The sequence below is a fragment of the Corvus kubaryi genome, unplaced genomic scaffold (genome assembly GCF_017639235.1).
Source record: "Corvus kubaryi isolate FWS band 111438036 unplaced genomic scaffold, C.kubaryi_AGA036_p1.0 37396, whole genome shotgun sequence".
Classification (NCBI taxonomy): domain Eukaryota; kingdom Metazoa; phylum Chordata; class Aves; order Passeriformes; family Corvidae; genus Corvus; species Corvus kubaryi.
Window position 1 is genome coordinate 14217536 of NW_024581135.1, and position 18154 is coordinate 14235689.

General features: G+C 42.9%; 2 protein-coding genes across 3 annotated transcripts in view; one reads left to right on the forward strand and one right to left on the reverse strand.

Moving 5' to 3' along the window:
• Positions 1 to 869, reverse strand: part of PECR (peroxisomal trans-2-enoyl-CoA reductase) — a 21198-nt gene extending 20329 nt beyond the window's left edge. Inside the window, exon 1 of the mRNA XM_042040524.1 lies at positions 793 to 869. Coding sequence (XP_041896458.1) covers positions 793 to 869 — 77 coding nt within the window. The remainder of the gene's footprint in view (positions 1 to 792) is intronic.
• TMEM169 (transmembrane protein 169) overlaps positions 1 to 15007 on the forward strand; it is a 17424-nt gene extending 2417 nt beyond the window's left edge. For both annotated transcript variants that reach the window (XM_042041106.1, XM_042041107.1), the window contains 2 exons: positions 9174 to 9609; positions 11104 to 15007. In XM_042041106.1, the coding sequence (XP_041897040.1) occupies positions 9309 to 9609; positions 11104 to 11726 (924 nt within the window). In that variant the 5' untranslated portion in view covers positions 9174 to 9308 and the 3' untranslated portion in view covers positions 11727 to 15007. The remainder of the gene's footprint in view (positions 1 to 9173; positions 9610 to 11103) is intronic.
• The last annotated feature ends 3147 nt before the right edge of the window (positions 15008 to 18154 follow it).

An 18154-nucleotide genomic window follows, 5' to 3' on the forward strand; every position in this document is an offset into this window, starting at 1 on the left:
GTTGTGGGATTAGCATATGTCATTCTTGAACATCTACTTTTTTATTTACATATTGAAGAGGAAAAACTAGATTTCCTGTTTTTACAGCTCCCAGATTGTGTCTTGGCTTTCAATGAAGTAGTTCAGTTTATTGAGATGAATAGGAAACTCTGCATTTTCAGAAAAGGCTACTTTTGTCCAAAGCTGACGTTGTGCTTTGCCAGCCTATGGCTCAGCTATTCAGCTGATGACACCTGCCAGTCCAGTATGCTGCCATGCCTTAAAAATCCTGGCACTGATGTGTACTGCCTTGAGAATTCCTTATGGCATGCTATCCTTCAGGGTGTCTGTGCCCTCTCATAGCTCAGAATCCACGTTGGCAAGGGGGAAGGTCTGAAGAGTAGTTAAGTACGAACCTGATGTGAGAAAAGAGATGGCTCCAAACAGGTGAGAAAACTCCACAGGATCCAAACCCTGTGAGAGGTATCCCTGGGGTCTGCAGTCTCACAAGGAGGTGAGAGCAGAGGACTTACTGAAAAGCATCTTACTGCCAGAAATAAAACTTTAAGGTTAGTTTCTCACAGAGGATTTCTGCTAGTCAGCCTTCAGAAAAATGCAGGCTTGCACTCCAGTAGCCTCTGCTTTCCCAGACCCCACTCTTATGGATGCTTCAGGTTCATATCTTTCTTCTCCTGGGATACCAAACCACACAAAGTGTAACAACAATAATTTCTTCCCTCTGCATACCTATTACAATAAAGGCTTGGATTGAGCCAAAACCAAATGAAAGCTGGTGTGAGTTTGTGTCCTTACCTCTCTGGACCATTCTGTGGGATTATGCAACAGGCCTCTTTGGAAATCCCAGCTACTTTCACCTCCTGCCTGAACATTCTCTCCTGAGGCTACTTTTCCTTTCGTCATCTCTTAACAGCGAGAGCCTTTCTGTTTTGTGGCTTCTGGTTTCCATGTCAGAACAGCCTCCTGGTCAGCCCCAGCTGATATTCAGGCTTTCTGATCAATTCATCTTTTTAGGGACTTCCTCTCTGGAAAGGCACTTTAGTCTCACCCATATCTTGGGGGATTTCAGTCTAATTAGAAGATAATCAGGATTTTACAATCTTTTATTATTATCCCTAGGAATTTCATTCCAGTGTTTAAAAAAACAAATGCAGGAGATACCAAGACAGACATCCCACCCAAAGCAGAGTTCGTGGTGGTGCAAGATAGAGAATATCAGCACCAAACAATTTGAAACAGGTATCTAGATAGTTTTATAAACAATCACACACCCTAATACCATACTAATGATACTGAAGCATTTACTTGTCTGCAATTCAAAGTGGTGCATTTTTAATATCCTGGTATCATGGGTCTCTATCTGCTCTTGTATCCAATCACAACTCCCCTGAGCCAAATAATTCCTGCTGCTGGAGACACTGTCTAAATATCTTAGATTATATTTACTGTGCAATGCATTAAACAATCCTGAATCACTCCCAGGGGAATCTTCCAGTTCTCTCTCTGTGCAGTTGTGCTCTCCAGCAACTCCTGGGCTGCAGCCAGGTGTTACTCAGAGAAAGCTCTGATTTGAAGCCCCCAAAAATCTTGCCTAAAGAAGAACCACAGGATGGATGTAGTTTGTTGTTGATGTTTTTCAGATAAGGCTTTCCAGACTGGATTTACAATTGACTGTATTTTCCATTAGGCTGTATGGCTGCAACTGCTTCCTCTCTAATTGCAGGTATTTCAATGTGTGGTTTCTCCTCATTTTGTCAGAGTAAAGCACTGGCATGCTTGATCTTGCCAGCACAGAGCAGGGCAGGAAAGGGGACTGAGACTGAGATGATCAGGGATCTTCTGAGTAGGAGGGAAGGAAAAAGAGCCTGAGGTGCTAACCGGGGTCCTTGTTTCTAGTTATTGTAAAGGTCAGAAAAGAGTCCAGCATGCATTAAAACCTCCTCTGGAGAGCACCGTGTGATGGAGGTCTTGAAGCCCTTCACTGGCATCCCCTGCCAGCCAGCTCTGTAGCAGAAGTCCTGTGTTAGCACAGGTGCTTCACACCCACCGCTGGTGTTTCATGGCAACTCCCAGTGTTTCTTACTTCCACGTGTGTGTCTATGCTGTGTAGAAGGTGTTTTCTCTGCACTCGGGTGTGGGAGGTGAGGGGCTCACAGCTCTGTTTTCATGTACTACTCGCTTGTTACTGTTTTCTAGGCATCTGCTTGGATGCCTGGAGGGGAGGAGACACAGCTCTGGTTTGGGTATGCAGCCAGTTTCCAGTGCATCTGCCAATCCCAACCAAGGACAAGTTGGGTCTTATGCCAATAAAAATAGATGCTACACTTGATCCCAGCCTAAAGGCACTGCTGTGGAGGCAGGATGTTTGACTAAAGTTAGTGGGATTGACTTTGTTCAGCTGTTCCTATTGTACAGTATAATCCAGCAGTGACCTGGGGCGTGGGGTAGGGATTGCAATGAGCACCTGCTGTTTCAAGGTGCAGGATGGCCTGTTGTGGCAAATCCAGAAGTGAGGGGTAGAGCAGGGGAACAGAGAAAGTGTGTCTCCACTTTAAGGTTGAAATCTTCTTCTTCCTGCAAGGTTCAGGAACTTTGGTTGAGTTTATTCAAGACTCACATCTAAAGGCTTGGTTTGCTTTGAAGATTTCAAACCTTCCATTCCCAAGTCAGGCTCCTTTTAAAGCCTTGGTTCTCTTTAAAGGCTAATGTGCACATGCCATTCCTTGACATTTTTAGCATAGTATAAGAAACATAAAGAAACAGATATCATCCATGTGGAGGCAGTGGGAAGTTTTGTGTCTTTTATCTCAATTTCTCTTTCTTCTAGCAGTCTGTTCAAATAAGTGGGAAGACAAGGGCAAGATAGCACATCAGGCTTTTGCTCCAAAAAAGGTACACTTTTTAAAAAGTTGGATTTTTAAAAAGTTGGTATGCAAGAAAATAGATTGGGCATTCCATTTAATATAAAATAAAAATGCTCAGCTATTCTTGTATGCTGTTCGCCAGTCTTTAGTAATAAGTGATCTACACAGCAGTTATTGTTCTGTGACATTTGGAAAAGTTATGGAACAGCAAAGGAAAAAGAAAGAACTGATTCATAAAACAGATACTCTGTAAAATGTCCTTGGCTTTTAAAAAAAGGTGTGGAAAACGTAATTCAGAAACAATACAGTGATACTGTGGAATGCATTTCTCCACTCCTTTTTTTTGGTGCTTTGTCTGTATCTGTAGAATGCTGTCAGTGAGCATTTGGGTGTCTCATGGAAGGATGGAAAAGAGAGCAAGGGTCCTGAGCCACCCAGCATGGCCCCAGGAGCCAGGAAGCCCTTAACCCACACCCAAGCAGGTCCAGTCTTGCTGCAGCTCCAGTGATGGTCAACAGTAGGTTGATGGCTTAGAGCTGGCCAGAGCAGGTTTGGCTCATGGTGTGGTGCAGTGCTGGCACTAATGGCACCTGCCAACAGAGCCCTGTGCCTGTGATAAACTGGAGGGACTGGGTCTGTCAGTGCTTGCCTGCAGAAATCATGTTGCTTGCCCACGCCTCCCTTTGCTTTTAACTTGAGCTTTTAGCACCCTCAGCTCCTGAGGGTTAGGCATGGAGCATGGGGGGCTCCATTAGCAAACACCTCTAAAGTTTTTGGTGACTTGAGTCATCTTACTGTGTTATTCTCCCTGCTTGGGTGCTCAGTGCCATCCTCTGCTTTTGGCAGTCCAGCCTGAAGTCTGCTCCTGCTTGGATGCATACCCAGAGCATGGTCATTTTTCATGTTTCTCTTTCCAAGAAATTAAAGTGCTTGGAAGCCTGTGGATTAAGCAGGGAGGGAAAGATGGGTGTGAGCTTTGAACTTTGCTGTTTGCTTTCTTTAACCTTGCTGGGGTGGCAGAGGTAGATGTTTCCCTTTTTTTCTCTTGCTGTTGTTATACAGACACTTAATGCAGTCTGAAATCAGCCACTGCCAGGAAGAGTAGTTTTTCCCTCCTTCCTTAGACATTCCTTCCTGTAGAAGGAGCTGCTTGGTGAAGAATTTGTATGGCTAAAAATAACATTTTATAATTTTCAGTAAGATAAATCCCCCTGTCAAGCTCACCACAAGCTGCACAGACCCTGATACTGATAGGGAGGAGCTGTTCCTGCCTCACCTTCTAATATGTCACAGCCTTGAGTATTTGCTAGATTCAAGTGACTGTGCAATCTAGTTTGAGCTATTTCACCATGAAATAAAGAGGACACAGACATCCTCTGTTTAAGCAGGCAAGGATGCATATGTGAAAGATAATGTGAAGTCATTTAGGTATTTAAAACAGATCCAAAGCTGTGGAGGGAGCCCTACCATTTGGCCCTTTTCCTACATAATGTGTGAATTAAATGTGCTTTCTTATGTATGTCTTGTCACATGTTTTTCTCTGTCCTGGGGGCTTCATGTTTGCATTAGACCAATGCATTTTGTCATAACATGACTGGCTGGTGACAGACAGATCTGTCCTGAACAGCTGGATGCATTTAATAACACCTATTTTTCATGTGTACAGTCTGCCAGCAAATAACCCCTTTAAAAATACTAGGGATTGGAAAAGATCTTTTGGGTAACATGCATGACCAAAATCACACATGTGCACATGAACAAAATCAGAGGCGGGGTTGAGTGGAGATGGGATTGGGGATGCAGAGGTTATGGAGTAAAAGCAGCAAGCAAAGAAGATCTGTGGCTGGGAAGCTCTCTCAAGGTGTGTCTCTGGGGTAAATTTCCCTTCATCTCTTCCCCATCCTGGATAACTCACAGTGCTTCTAAAGCACAGGTTGTTTTTTTGTTTCTGCAGACAACCCCTGCATGATGTGAGTGAAGACACAGTGCCAGTTCTTCTTATGTGTTGTACATTTTATGTGACTATAAAAATAAAAATTTATGCTCCTTGCTGCTTACCGTCTACATTTTTTCCTCTCATGTCTGCTCTGAGCAGTCATAAAAAGGTTACTTGTGCTGTAGCAGGGATTTAAGATCAAGGATTTTATTAGCTTGCAGGAAGGCTCTTCCTTCCCGTCTGCATTCAAACCAGATAATTTCTCTTCTGTTAGCAGCTGGATCAAACCCTGAAAACCAATGGAAGAAGCTTCCTTTGACCTAAATGGTGCAAGGCCAAGCTTTTAGGCTCCTGTTTTGTGTGTCAAAGACTATTACTGTCACAGGAAGCACAAGCAGCCGTAGCTTTCCTGCATAGTAACAGAAGACTGTGCTTCTAAAAATTACTCTACAGAGTGTTTTTGCAGAGCCGCCTCCCCAAGGTTCTCCATCTGTTTTCATATGGAGATTAATAACAAATTGTTTGGCTAATAAACTACTCCTTGCTATCTCTGAAATATGACTATTTGTGCTGGTTTGGGCAAATTTGGAAATATATCCTCTGAGAGAAGGCAGGTTACAACCACCCCTCCCCCCACCAGGTTCGGGGAAAAAATGAATTTTCCTCGAAGGAAAAGTGAATGAGGTAAAAACTATTTATTTAACAAACACACAGAGAAAGGATAATAGTGCTAAATAATAAAATCCCTTGCTCTGCTGAGAGAAACCTGGGAAAAAGAAAAAAAGATGGCAGATCTCTCTCTCCCTCCTTGGAGCTGGGACAGGGTGGTGGACCCACCTCCAGGGCCAAGGCCTCGGTGGAAAGTCCTCCCAATGTATTCTGATGTTGAAACCATCCAGCAGAGAAGAAGGGAAAAATCGGAGTCCCAGGAAAACAAAGTTCAACTCTCCGGAGGAAAAGGAGCTGAAAAACTGGCCGAAAGCTGGCTGGAAAAAAAAGCAAGCCGGGTGCTTCCTTTTCCTTCCCTCCCATGGACAGTTCTTAGATTCCTATCTGCCCCTGTGCTCCCACGTGGGAGACATCACCAGTATGAGATACACAGCAATTGTAATGATTCGGCTCCACAGCAAGGCTTTTAAGGGGTGAAGATTTTGGGGTGTGGCTGAAGGAACTGGTGCTGTGGACAGCTGTGTAGTGCTGAGGGCTGGCCTTATTCTTAGAAGTTGTAAAGAAAAGGAAGAGAGAAAAATTAAGCTCTGTGTACACTACTGTGATTTCTGCAAGAGCCCATTTCTTGTTTGCAACTACAGAGAAAATATTCCCAGGAAAAATGGGACTGAGGCTTGAACTTGTTCAACTCAGCAGCATTGCTGTGGGATATGGGGCTGATGGTGGTATTTTGATGTGCTGTGTTCAGAAGTTCTGGACCAGCTGGCAGGGGGTATTCCAGCTGCTTCACTGGGAAACAGATGAGAGAAAAATAAACATGTACTGTGAGAACAGGCATAAGATCAGGAGGGATCTTTGTGATGTTCAATCTAACTGCTCCCTAGCGTAAACCAGAGGACTTCCCCTCTTCTGGTCAACTACAGGTGACCAAAATTCTGCCAAGATAGCCAGTCCAGATTTGGGAGTTTCCAGTGACAGCATGTCACCCAGTGATGTATACCAAGGGACACCTACCCACTTTGTTGCAACACCTACCTAATGTCTGCCCTGTATTTCTGTTTTATCTTGCTGCATCCTCCTCTGCTGGATCACAAGGATCTCCTTCATGCTTTTGGTTTTGATGTAGACAGACATATCAGATTTTACCTTCTTGTGCCTTAAACAGAATAATCTGGGCTCCTTCACTTCCTTATCCCAAGGGCTTTGACTCAGCCACAGCAACAGTGCTTCTTAGTGGCTTGTACCCCACTGCCCAGTCCCTCTCCTTTTGTCAGCAGAAGAAACTGAGCTGCAACTCTCAGATTACCCTGCTGTGGAGGTGTTTCTCATCCTGGTGGTAACTCACAGTGGCAGTAGCTGCTATATTGGGAACATCAGACATAGCAAAGTAACTCAGAGATCATAGGCATCTTCTGGTCATTAATCAGCATTCTGCCAGACTGATGAGCCCAAGAACAGGACACAGATTGCCAGTGCCTATCTGTGAGAGATTCAAAAAGGACATCACCTTGCTCCTTGCATAGTCAAGGCTGACATAGTCCTTTGTGCTGTGGCCACTGAGAACTGACATTAGCTTATCATCTACTGTGAATTTAAGCAAGGCCACAGCTGGATCAACTTTAAGAAAAAAAAAGCCCAACTACAAATCTTTGCTTGTTGCTTTGTGTTATTTTTAAATGTTATGTGCAAGTCACCCCCTTCTCAAGTCAGTAGGGACTGAACATGGAACGAAAGCCAGGAACTTTGGGAGTCTAATCAACTTCTGTGTCTCCAGATTTTTAGTAGATTATTCCAGAAGTTATGCTTTTGGTTTCTCTGTTTCCAGGCCTGTTTTCCTCACTTTTGGAAGCAGAATATCACTTTTGTCTCAGGGGCTCATTAGGCTCAATCAGGTAATTTCAGGGTTTTATAGATGCAAAACATGAAATTTTACAGCTGATTTTCAGAGAAAAATGTTAAAGCCTATCGTACCTCCTGAATGAATTTACTCCAAAGAGTGAGTTTATTCCATAGCATAAATTCATTTCATTTACCCCTAAAGGCATTTTTAAAAAGAAACAACGAACAAAAGCTTCCATGAATTTCTGTTTTCCAGTATGCCTGCTAATTGATGCATACATTTTTTATGGCAGGTGAGATGGCAGCCTAAACAGACTCTTCCCAGCCACGCTGCAAAGCTAAACAAAATATTCTCTGCCTATTCATTTAGAAGTGGTCTGGCTTATGGGGCATGCTGAATCTTGAGGGTTTTTAAAGTCCATTTTATGTGTTTTCTGATCACCAGGGAAGATTTATTTTCTATAGTGCACAAAAATAATCTGAATTGTTGAATTCTTCAAGGCTTCATAGAGCCAGCTGGGCAGTGTCTTAGGTGTTAAAGTGATACAATTAAAAGTTTGTGTGGGTGTGGTGTGTGTGAGTGTATAAGGCATAAATAGTTGATCTAAAGTTCTGCACAAAATTTCAAAACAGACCAGCAAAATCTTAGATCTGTGGGAAGACCAGGACCATACTGCCAAATTTTAAAATGCTCAACTTTTTTCTATCATCCATTCGTGTAAAACCATTTCCCCAGCATTGTGTGGGCTATAAACTGTGATACCTGTGTTTCTTAGTTTCCTGTTAGAGGAAAGACTTGGTTACTAGGTAGAAGCTTAATTATTGGTCAGATGCATTCTTTTAAATACAAATGTTCATGTAAATGTTCAACAGAGCTCTTCAGAGTTGTTAAAATGTTATTCATTGTATTCAGATTTGTACCTAAATGCTTCATGAATACCTGGCACAGTCAGTTTCTTAAATGTTATGAAATCTGAGAACCAATAACCCTTCTTCCGTATTCACGGAGCAGGATTTGTCTGCCTCATTGCATGTTTAATTATGGGGTTTTTACTTAGGCAGCTTTCCAGTAGATGACAGTTTAACTTGATATTGCTGTTAACTTTGCTTGAATGCGGAGCAAAAAATCGAGTCCTTCTATTTGTTACAAAGATTTGTGAAGAGTTGTGTTGTTTTCTCTGCGCAGTCAGAAGAATTTGCTGTGGTTCCCAATTCCCTCTCCAGCAAAGTCATCTTAATAACAATTTTGCTATAAATCCACTGTATATACTGTATCTTTAAAGTATGGCAACACTGCATATTGCTAAATTGTTAAGGCTTGAAACATCACTCATTTTGACATAATTTGATTCATTTTTGTAATATTCTTGCAAAGGGGAGTTAATCATTAGACTTTCAAAATGAGAAAGGCTGGCACCAATATAGCTGTTGTAATGCTGGACAAGCACAGTGTTCCTGTTGCAGTTGTAGGCCAGTCCCTTAAATCGGTCAACTTCTTTTTCATCTATGGTTTCAGTCCTTTATTCTGATGCATTTGGGCCAAAACTATTGTCTTCTGATTGTTTCCAGCATTGTAGAGGAATGTTAAATTCATCCAGTAAGCTGGCCAGGTTTAATCCCTTTTTATAAATGTTAATACTCTTTCCAGTAGCTTTGGTTTGTTACAGTGAAAACTGCACCCTAAGAATGAGGATAGATTAGATACCACAAAACATGTATCCATGTAAGAGAACTGGTGTTCAGGACAGTAATAGGGATCTTCAGATGACATTTAAACCAGTTGGAAGTAAACCTTTTTAGGAAACTTCTGCCAATCTTTTCTGTTTGGTAAGAAAAAGGCACTTTTTCAGCCTTCTCTCTCCTTTTAGGCTGGGATTGGAGTGCATAGTTTGGATACCAGCAGTGGGACATCTTACCAGAACAAAGCATCCTTGGACCATTGTCTAATCAATGACTTCTAAGTGCAGGATTGGTGCTGTTGGATTGGAAACAGGTGCTACAAGATGCCAGGTGAGGTGACTGAGAGCAGCAGCGGGATGGAGACTGTGCAGAAGGACAGCAAGTCTGGAGGCCAGAGCCCTTGCTGTGGCACAATGAGAAGGGCTGTGGCAACCACTGTCACCTTTGATGGGGAAGCCACTATGGACCGGAGGAAAAAGAAGAAGAAGGAGTCCCGCCCCGAGTCAATAATAGTGTATCGGTCTGAGAATGACAATAAGGTGGAAGAAGAACAGGTGGATGAAGAAGGAGGGGAGAGGAGCTCTGAGGAAGGCTCCAAGTTCCTGGGTCAGTCTATGACAGATGGTATGTATTCCTGAGAACACTCCATAAGCTTTTTTGATGCCATCATGCGGTCAAATGGAAGTGACTGTGGGACCAACCCTCTCCAAGACTGCAGGCAAGGAGAGCTTGAGTTCATACATGAAAATGCTCTGAAACAGAGAGCATTACAGGCTGATTTGGGATGTCTCCTGCAGTTCTTTGCGAAGTTTGGTTGTTGCTACAGTCTTAGTTTTAAATGTATGTGCTGGCTGGGGTTGATGTGCTGGTTGCAATGCTGTGCATGCATTAAGTTAATGATGTCATTCTAAGCCATGTTCAAGCCACTGTCCATGCCTGAACAACTGCCTATTAAGTGAAAGGATGGAAGCAGATGGAGTTAGTGGCTCTACCTGTGATAGGGAATTTAACTCATTATCTAGGATTTGCTGTTGCCTTCTGTTTGCATACAATCAGCATGGCTTCATCTTGAAGGGGGATTATTTGGCAAGGTCATCATGGGGCATCTTGGAGTCACTTTCACTTCCGCTATCTGTCCTGGGTACCCTTGCAGGGAAGAAGTGTGGAAGGCAGGTCTTGTGGCTAAATACTCTTGTGAGTCAGCAGTGCAGGCTGAGAGGGGCTTAAATGTGAATGCATACTCCTGGTCCATCATATACACTAGATTCCCCCATGATCCCAAACCCTATCCTCATTACTTACCTGCTGCCTTCCTCTTTTGTGGAGCACTCCAAGCTGCTCAGCCTCTTTTTAAGAGTTCTGAAGACCTCCTTCTAAGCTAGTCAGAATTAAGACCAGGAGGAAATACACTGTAGCCCCATGGCGGGGTTTTTGGCCAGTACCACTGCATGAACCTCCTATACCAATGTCACTTGAAAGCTAAGGCAGTCCCGTCATAACTTTAACACATATACCAGTACTGTCTGGTTTGGTGCCACTACTGATCTCTTCAAATGCAAATATAAATTTATGACAGTTTGTTAAGCTTTTCTAAACTTCAAAAATCAATTTGGATTGAGATACAGTGCAAATGTAAAGTGAAATATTAGCTATTCAGGTGTAATTCCATGTGTGAATGTGCTTATTCCAAAACAAGAGTCTCAGTGGTATTTATCTAATTAATCCCAAGTGTTCATGCTGTTCAGGAATAAATCCATGAAGGAAACAGAGAAAATAGGCATACCATTTTCAATTGAGTTACTCTCTGTCATCTCATTCTCAAATACCCTTGGAGCACTTTCCTTTCACATATTGGCTCTAGTGCAGATGCTGGAGTCTTCTCCGTTGTGATTTCTATCATCTGGAATTCTTGTCTTTTTCCTCATTAGCTCTTTTTCCATTTTCTTCTGTGATAATTTTCTTCATACTGCATTGCTTCTTGTCTCCCATCTTTTTAAATTTAATTTTAATTGTAACTCCATATGCACTATCTAATTGTCTTTGGGGTCTTTGAGGATTTTCACAAAATGCTTTGTACAGAGAATAAATCTGATGTGGATGCGTTTATCTGTGTTGTAGGTGTCTGGAGCATGCCTTTAGACAGTCGATATGTCACCTTGACTGGAACAATCACCAGGGGAAAGAAGAAGGGTCAGATGGTGGACATCCACGTCACACTAACGGATAAAGAGCTGCAGGAACTGGCTAAGTCAAAGGAACCTTCTAAAGAGGATGTACCTGAGAAGAAGAAGAAATGTGATGTTGGGTTGGACAGAGGACCCCACATCGTCCTCTGGACCATCATCTGCCTCCCCATCATTTTTGTAGTGTCCTTCGTGGTTTCATTCTACTATGGAACCATTACATGGTACAACATCTTCTTGGTGTACAATGAAGAGAGGACCTTCTGGCACAAAATCACCTTTTGTCCCTTTTTGATTATCTTCTACCCAATTATAATTATGGTTGTTTCTTTCTCCCTAGGCCTGTATTCAGCTGTAGCCCAGGTAGCATGGTCCTTTGGGTACTGGTGGCACGCTGTCAGGGATATGGAGAAGGGATTCTGTGGCTGGCTCTGCAGCAAGCTGGGCTTGGAAGATTGTTCTCCATACAGCATTGTCGAGCTGCTTGATTCTGACAATATCTCAGGTAGTCTCTCTGGCAAGAGCTCTGCACAGGGGGTTGAGACCTCAGCAGTCTGAGCCTTTGTCCTGGATGACTATTTTGGTCGTATGCGAGTGTTTTCACCTAGAAAATAACACACTGATTTTTTTTTTCTAAATATACATATATATTTAAACACAAACTTAATGAAAATATTGGGCTGAGAGTCCTCTTTAAATGTCACAGAATGCAAGAATGCTACCTTCACATGCTCTGGGTTGGGACATGCATGGCTTTCCAAGGATTTGTCATGTGTTGTAACTAATTACAGCTTCTGGGAATGGTAAGAAAATCCAGGTCTGCAGGGCTCTGGCTGTTTGTGGACTGGCAGAGATATAGTATGAAAAGTCCACTTCTGTCAAAGTAGACTTTACTTTTCAGAACTAGGACATAGCAGTGACCTATGACACAGTGAAAAGAAGTCTCTGCTTGGGAGATGAACTTTAAGAGACAGGAACCTATTCAGAGGTGAAGGTTAAATTGCAAAATGTGTGATGTTCCTGCAGTTTTCCTAGAAGGGGTCCTTTCCCAGTCCTTCCAACAAGAGCAGCTAACTTAGGCAGGCTGACTGCTTAGACACTGTCAGAGTCCAGTGTCACAGACCACTGGAGTAGTGGGAGAGGACAGCATAGCTGCCAACAAAGGCATGTGAGTTCTACGCTGACCTGAAACACCCCCACCACATGCTGGAAGAGCAGGGCTTGCTTTGTAATGCGGTGTGTGGGGACCTGATGGGGGTGTCACCAAGAACCCTCAAGTGGCTGCAGGTGCTCAGATAGGTGCTTGGAACACACCTGCAGTGTATCTCTTGATATGTGCACTGCTAGGGAGGAATGAGCTACAGGAGTCATACGCAGTGTGCAGTGCAAATAGTTGCATTACAGGGAGGAAACACCTGCTCTAAGGAGGTGCCTGCCCCTAAGGAAGGGGCAATCCATTTACATCTCACTGCAATGCAGGTGTGTCCTGCAGCACCTGGATTTAGGGAGGTGGAGTTGAAGGTTCTTGGGATGGGAAGGTCTCTGAAACAAGTCACAAGTTGCTTTTATGGAAGAGCTGTTGGACCTCCCCTTTCAGAATGAGGGAGTCCAGGAGTTCATGTCTATCTATGCCTCAGCTCTGGAAATCTGTGTCACCTTCCCTGCCTCATCTCTCTTCCTGGTTAGTTATATGGAAAAGCAATGGATCATACATCCTCCTCCCCTCGTGTCTCATTTTCATAATCGGTTTCCCTCCTTTCTGGATTTTTCATGGCATCATAGTGGACTCCCTGACCAGGCTGAGGTGGCCACCATAGGCTGGAGAAATTTTAGTTATCTCTTAAAAAAATGACTAGCAGAAAAGTTATTTTTTCTCGATCAACTTTTGGCCTGAGAAGGAGATGAGCAAAATAAAATAGAGGTATAGCAGATTCTAATGGGGGCTGAGTTACACATCTGACACATGGTTAATTTTCTCTGTGCTCCAGTTCAGCTGGTGCTGCTGCAAAGTCTATCTGAGCCCCAAGCCAGAGGAGCCCACCATTTGCATGCGTGTAGGTAGGTAAGTTGTGGTGTGCAGTCTGTCAGCTGCACAGTCACTCCTGTCTGTGTAGGTGTCTCACTTCCCCAGCTTCCCTATTGGGGGGAACTGCTCTAGTTTTAGAATGGTAGAAAGAAGCATTCAGAAGCTGGATTTCACAGAAACTAATGCTTTATGTTGCATTTTAAGGTTGAGCTCAAGACTACACTGACTGTCCTGGTTAGAACATCTGGGAACTGGTGATGTATAAACAAGTCCATCTGATCCTCTAGCCCTGACACTGAGAAATAATTAGTTCCTGCTGCATCCTTGGTGCCTGGGAGGTCAAAGGAGCCTCTTAGCATTGGCTGAAGGCTTAACAGTGAATAATGCACAAGCCAAATATCAAGAGCAGTCTTGGCCCCACACTTAACTGAGAAAGTAGAGGTGCTCCCTGGGTACAGGTACAGCCAGGCTGTGTTTGTTGCTTCCTTCTTTCTGTTTTAACTGATGAAGTCTTTCAAGGCAATTACCAACTTCTAGGAAAAAAAAAAAATAGATCCCAACATGTGAGACAATGTCAGGTAGTTTAGTGGGATTCAAAGAGACTGACATATGCCTGGGACTGGTTCAAGCAGTGAAATGCTTTTCACAAGGCTGTTCCAATCGGGCATGCTGATATGCCTCTGAATTAATGGAGATGCTGAGGATAAGCCATGCCAGTGCTGGCAGTCTGTAGTGACCCACTGCAGCCACTCTGCTTAATAGTACTCCACATGGAAATTGCAGGCTCCCACATGGCTGGAGGGTGGGAATGAGTGATGCTTAACAAGCATTAAGGAAAAGGAAGGTCGGCTGGCAAGTGTTCTCACGCTTTGCCTAAAGGGACACTGCTGGCATGAAAGGGGTGGATTGTGTGTCTTGGCCCCAAGATGCAGCAAACAAATTTGGGGAAAGGATGGCTGGCAAGTGTGCATTGCTGCAGAGGGAGAAAACCCAATTCAGCTGTCACTGCCAAACAGCAGCTGTTCAAGGCTAGACGAAAGGCTGGGGTCAGTAGCACAAAGAGCCTTCAGCTTATGGAGGGCTTGAATGATAAATACTAGCTCATTACAGAATACATCCATGTGAAATGTCTGCTGAGCTGCAGGATTTGCTTTCAGGATTGCTAACAGCCCACTGGAGTGGAGACAAAACCAAATCTGTGCCTCTTACTGCTACGTAGGTACAAAGGAGCATCAGAGGAGTCATAGTTCCCTCCCTCTGCAGTGGCAGCTGTGCTTCTGGGTTTGGAGGTCACGTTTTGGGGGATATACTGGGACAATCCATCATGTGTTTTCTACTTCTTTACACTTAACTAAGCTTGCCTTGGCTCCTGCTAAATTCAAGGCATTCTGTCATTGATTTTGGTGGGGGCTATTTTAAGCTTGGGGTTAGTTCTGGTGCTATTTGTAAATGTTTAATTCAGACTTTTCTCTAGACAACTCTAGATAGCTTTCTCTCTTGCCCATTATCCTCTGTAGCAGTTTGCCTGTTGCAAAATATATAATCATTATCAATTGTTGTAATAGAAAAAAAGCACAAGTTTTTGTCTTGTTCTACCCCACTTTCAGAAACTTACAAGTAATTTCTGCTTATGTGCCACTGTCAAACTGCAGAGAATTACAGTAATTCTGATTGAGTGTGTTTCTGGCTGCTCTAGTCTGGATGCTTTTTTTTAAGTAAAGATACTGTGTGTTTGCTGATTGTTATTTTTAATTGCATTCCCTTTTCCCATCCTTGCTGGCCTGGGTGGAGAATAAAGACATATGTGGCTTTACAGGAGTGTTGCTCTCATGCTTCTGTTTGACTTTGTGTTAAAATCTGTGCTGTGGGATGGACACAGTCATTCTATGCTGATAATTATATTTGAAGATCCACTTTAAAGTGTGTCTGAAGGGGGTCTAAGTTCTACCCCTTGTTAATCAGTGTGTATCCAGAATTGTCATGTATCTCTGGGTCCTGGGTTCTTTGTTTTTACTTCATAACTCACAAATGAATTTTGTGATTGGTTTAATTTCACTGGTTGGGTGTCTGTTTAGCTTTAGTCACAAGGATCTATAGGAGGGGACACACTTCCATACCAAAACAAGAAGTACTTTTAACTCCACAAACATGGTTTTCGTGTCTGTGACTTGGAGCTGCTATTTACAGCTGTGCTGGGAAGACTTCTTACAGCCCCTGGGTACTTCAGGCATGTCTCTGATAAGTCAAAGGAGAATCCACCACTACAATTCTTCAAGGTGTCTAAGTATTAAATGACACCTTTGGTTCTCTCCCACACAGTCTTACTACAGTCCTACCCTCTTGCTGGCACAGGGAAAACACTTGAGATCTTCTTACTTCTAAGAAGGAGAGATGGATCTTTGGAAAACCCAAATGAAATTCCTGAGGCCTAGCACAGCTTCAGTGTAACAGCTCTTTGAGCCAAAAAGCTACCTGCAGGTGATTCCCTCAAACTGGAAGTGCAACAGCTGGAAATAGCAGGAAGGTGCTTTTGGTTTGATGCCTACTGCAAACACAGCCAAGGGAACAGAATTCCCTGTGTGGCAGATGTATGTTGAGGACTTGCGGCCTCCAGTGAAGAACATAGTGAAGGACACTCAGCTCCCTGGTGTGACAGGGTGAGATGGAGGTAGTGCACCCAGGGAATTAGCTCACTAGCCTTTGCAGTTCTCACTTCTGAGGTGCAAGGTAATCATTTTATAAGATAATGGTTAACAGTGTGAGAGACTCCTATTGAAGACCTTTGCACCAGGGAAAACACACCTGTATGACTGAACCATGTATCTCGCCAGGGGGAGAGAAGCTAATTCTGCCTACTGACTTAGAGAAGGTGCTAATTCTGCCTACTGACTTACCCACCCCATTCAGTTTCTTTGAGGACTGAAACAATCACAGCATGAGTGTGCTTTTATCCACAGTAAATCCCTCGAATTCACCCTTCTAATCCCTCCGGCCAGTGCTTTCAATCCTAAGGCCAGGATCCTGCAATTCCTTGCTAAGATTATCAGCAGAGGTTGCACCATGGATCCTTGTAACCACCCGCCATGAGTACCTTTTCGAAGCTGCAACCACTAGTTAAGAAAAGCCATTCCAATGTGCTCTTGCACACTGAAGCATGCAATTACAGTAGCATTACAGAGAGAAAGAAAATAAGGATGCACAGCCCACAGTTCTGCACTGTGATGGACACAATTTTACTCAAAATTTATGCAACCCCTTTTTGTCCCAGGCAGTGAATTATCTGTGGGATCAGTGCCCTTCCTGCTTCTTTCCAAACACTTGGTAGTGTGAGGCAGTTGCATTAATGTGTTTTCATTCCTAGATTAGATGCACATTTATTCCCTGAACAGAAAAGGGAACTCACAAAAAAAGAGAGAGAGAGTTTCAATCAAATTCAGGAGGCTAATCCACTTGGAAACACAACTTTTCAATTAATTTGGTGAATTAGAAGGGACATTGTGTTTGCTTAACTACTAAAGCATGATTTCTCTTCCAGCAGGCAGCCATGTAATAATGAGAGAGGGGTAGTGGTTCTGTGTTCGGTCCAGGTAAATTACCAGAGAGTTCAAAAAGCCCCCTAAGCATCCTTTCACATAACAGGTGAAGTGCGATTGCATGCAAACAAGCAGTTCAGAGAAACAAGGCTTGAGGGTCTCTCATGTATCCCCATTGGTCACCCAGTTCCATTAACTTTCAGTTCTCCTAATTTCATGTCATTACACGGTAGCTGGAGTCTGTCAGAATGCATTAAAATACAGAGAATGCCTGAGTCAGGCCAACAATGCATTTTTTTCCCTGTGTTAAAAAAATGCCCTCGCTTGAGTGTGCTAAAACATAAAACCTTACTCCCAGACTACAGCAGCTAAAATACATTTTGGTTTGTATCCATTGAAATTAGGTATGCCATGGGTGAACTTGACCTGGAGCCCCTAAGATACACATCTTACACATGATCTCCTTGTCTTAGGGCTCCTTTTCTCAGCCATTTCTTCCAGGTGGAAACTTAGCTTCACAAGATAAAAAAAGTGTAACTACTGATTTTGATAGTATGTTCTGCCTGCAAATAGGATAAATCCCCCACCTCCCAGGGAACATGTTCCCCCAGAGCTTGGTTTATCACAAGTTCCCCCATCAGTAATGTGCATTAAGACCAATATATTTGAAGGTGCCTTTGACTATCTTCATATATACACCAAATCCTTTCTGATCCAACAGTGATAAGGTAAGAGAATCAATAATTTCTACTACAAAATACCAGAAAACCAGTTCATTAGGATATAACACAAATATAGCTTATTAATCTAGCCTGATTATCTGAATAACTTGCAGCTGTGATCCAAACACCCCAAATATCATATATAAACTGAATGGCTTTTACAGTGTCAGTGCTGGGCATGAATCCAACAGCTCCTGGGGTAGTCAGCCTAAGGAAAGCATGCTTTTTATTCAGTCTTTCTTTCTAAAAGACATTACTTGTCCTGAAGTATGGAAGTGTCAGTTTCTAATGATGTACTTAAATGTATCTGTAGTGAGATGCCTGTATAATTACAGGCAATTACTAGAATATCCTTCCATCATAATGGAGATTTTCCTTAACACTTTAGCCATGTAAAAGTGGCATGCAGAATTAATAAACACAAGCATTTTTAACCTTCATTAATTTATTCAAATGAGCTCCTCTGTGACTTAAGAAAGAAGCAGAAATAATTCCTAGTATCTGCGTGTAGTAAAGAAAAAAAGTGAAATATTTAATATAATGAGCAGTATCATCCCAGGGCACACATAGTGTCATTGCAAATACGTGTTGGTAGAGCTGCCTTCAGTGACTCACAGTGATTATAGCACTGGCTCCTCTCTAATGCAATTAAACACTGCTGGAGTGACGGACTCTAATAACGAAACAGGCTCCAAGGAAAAAGTT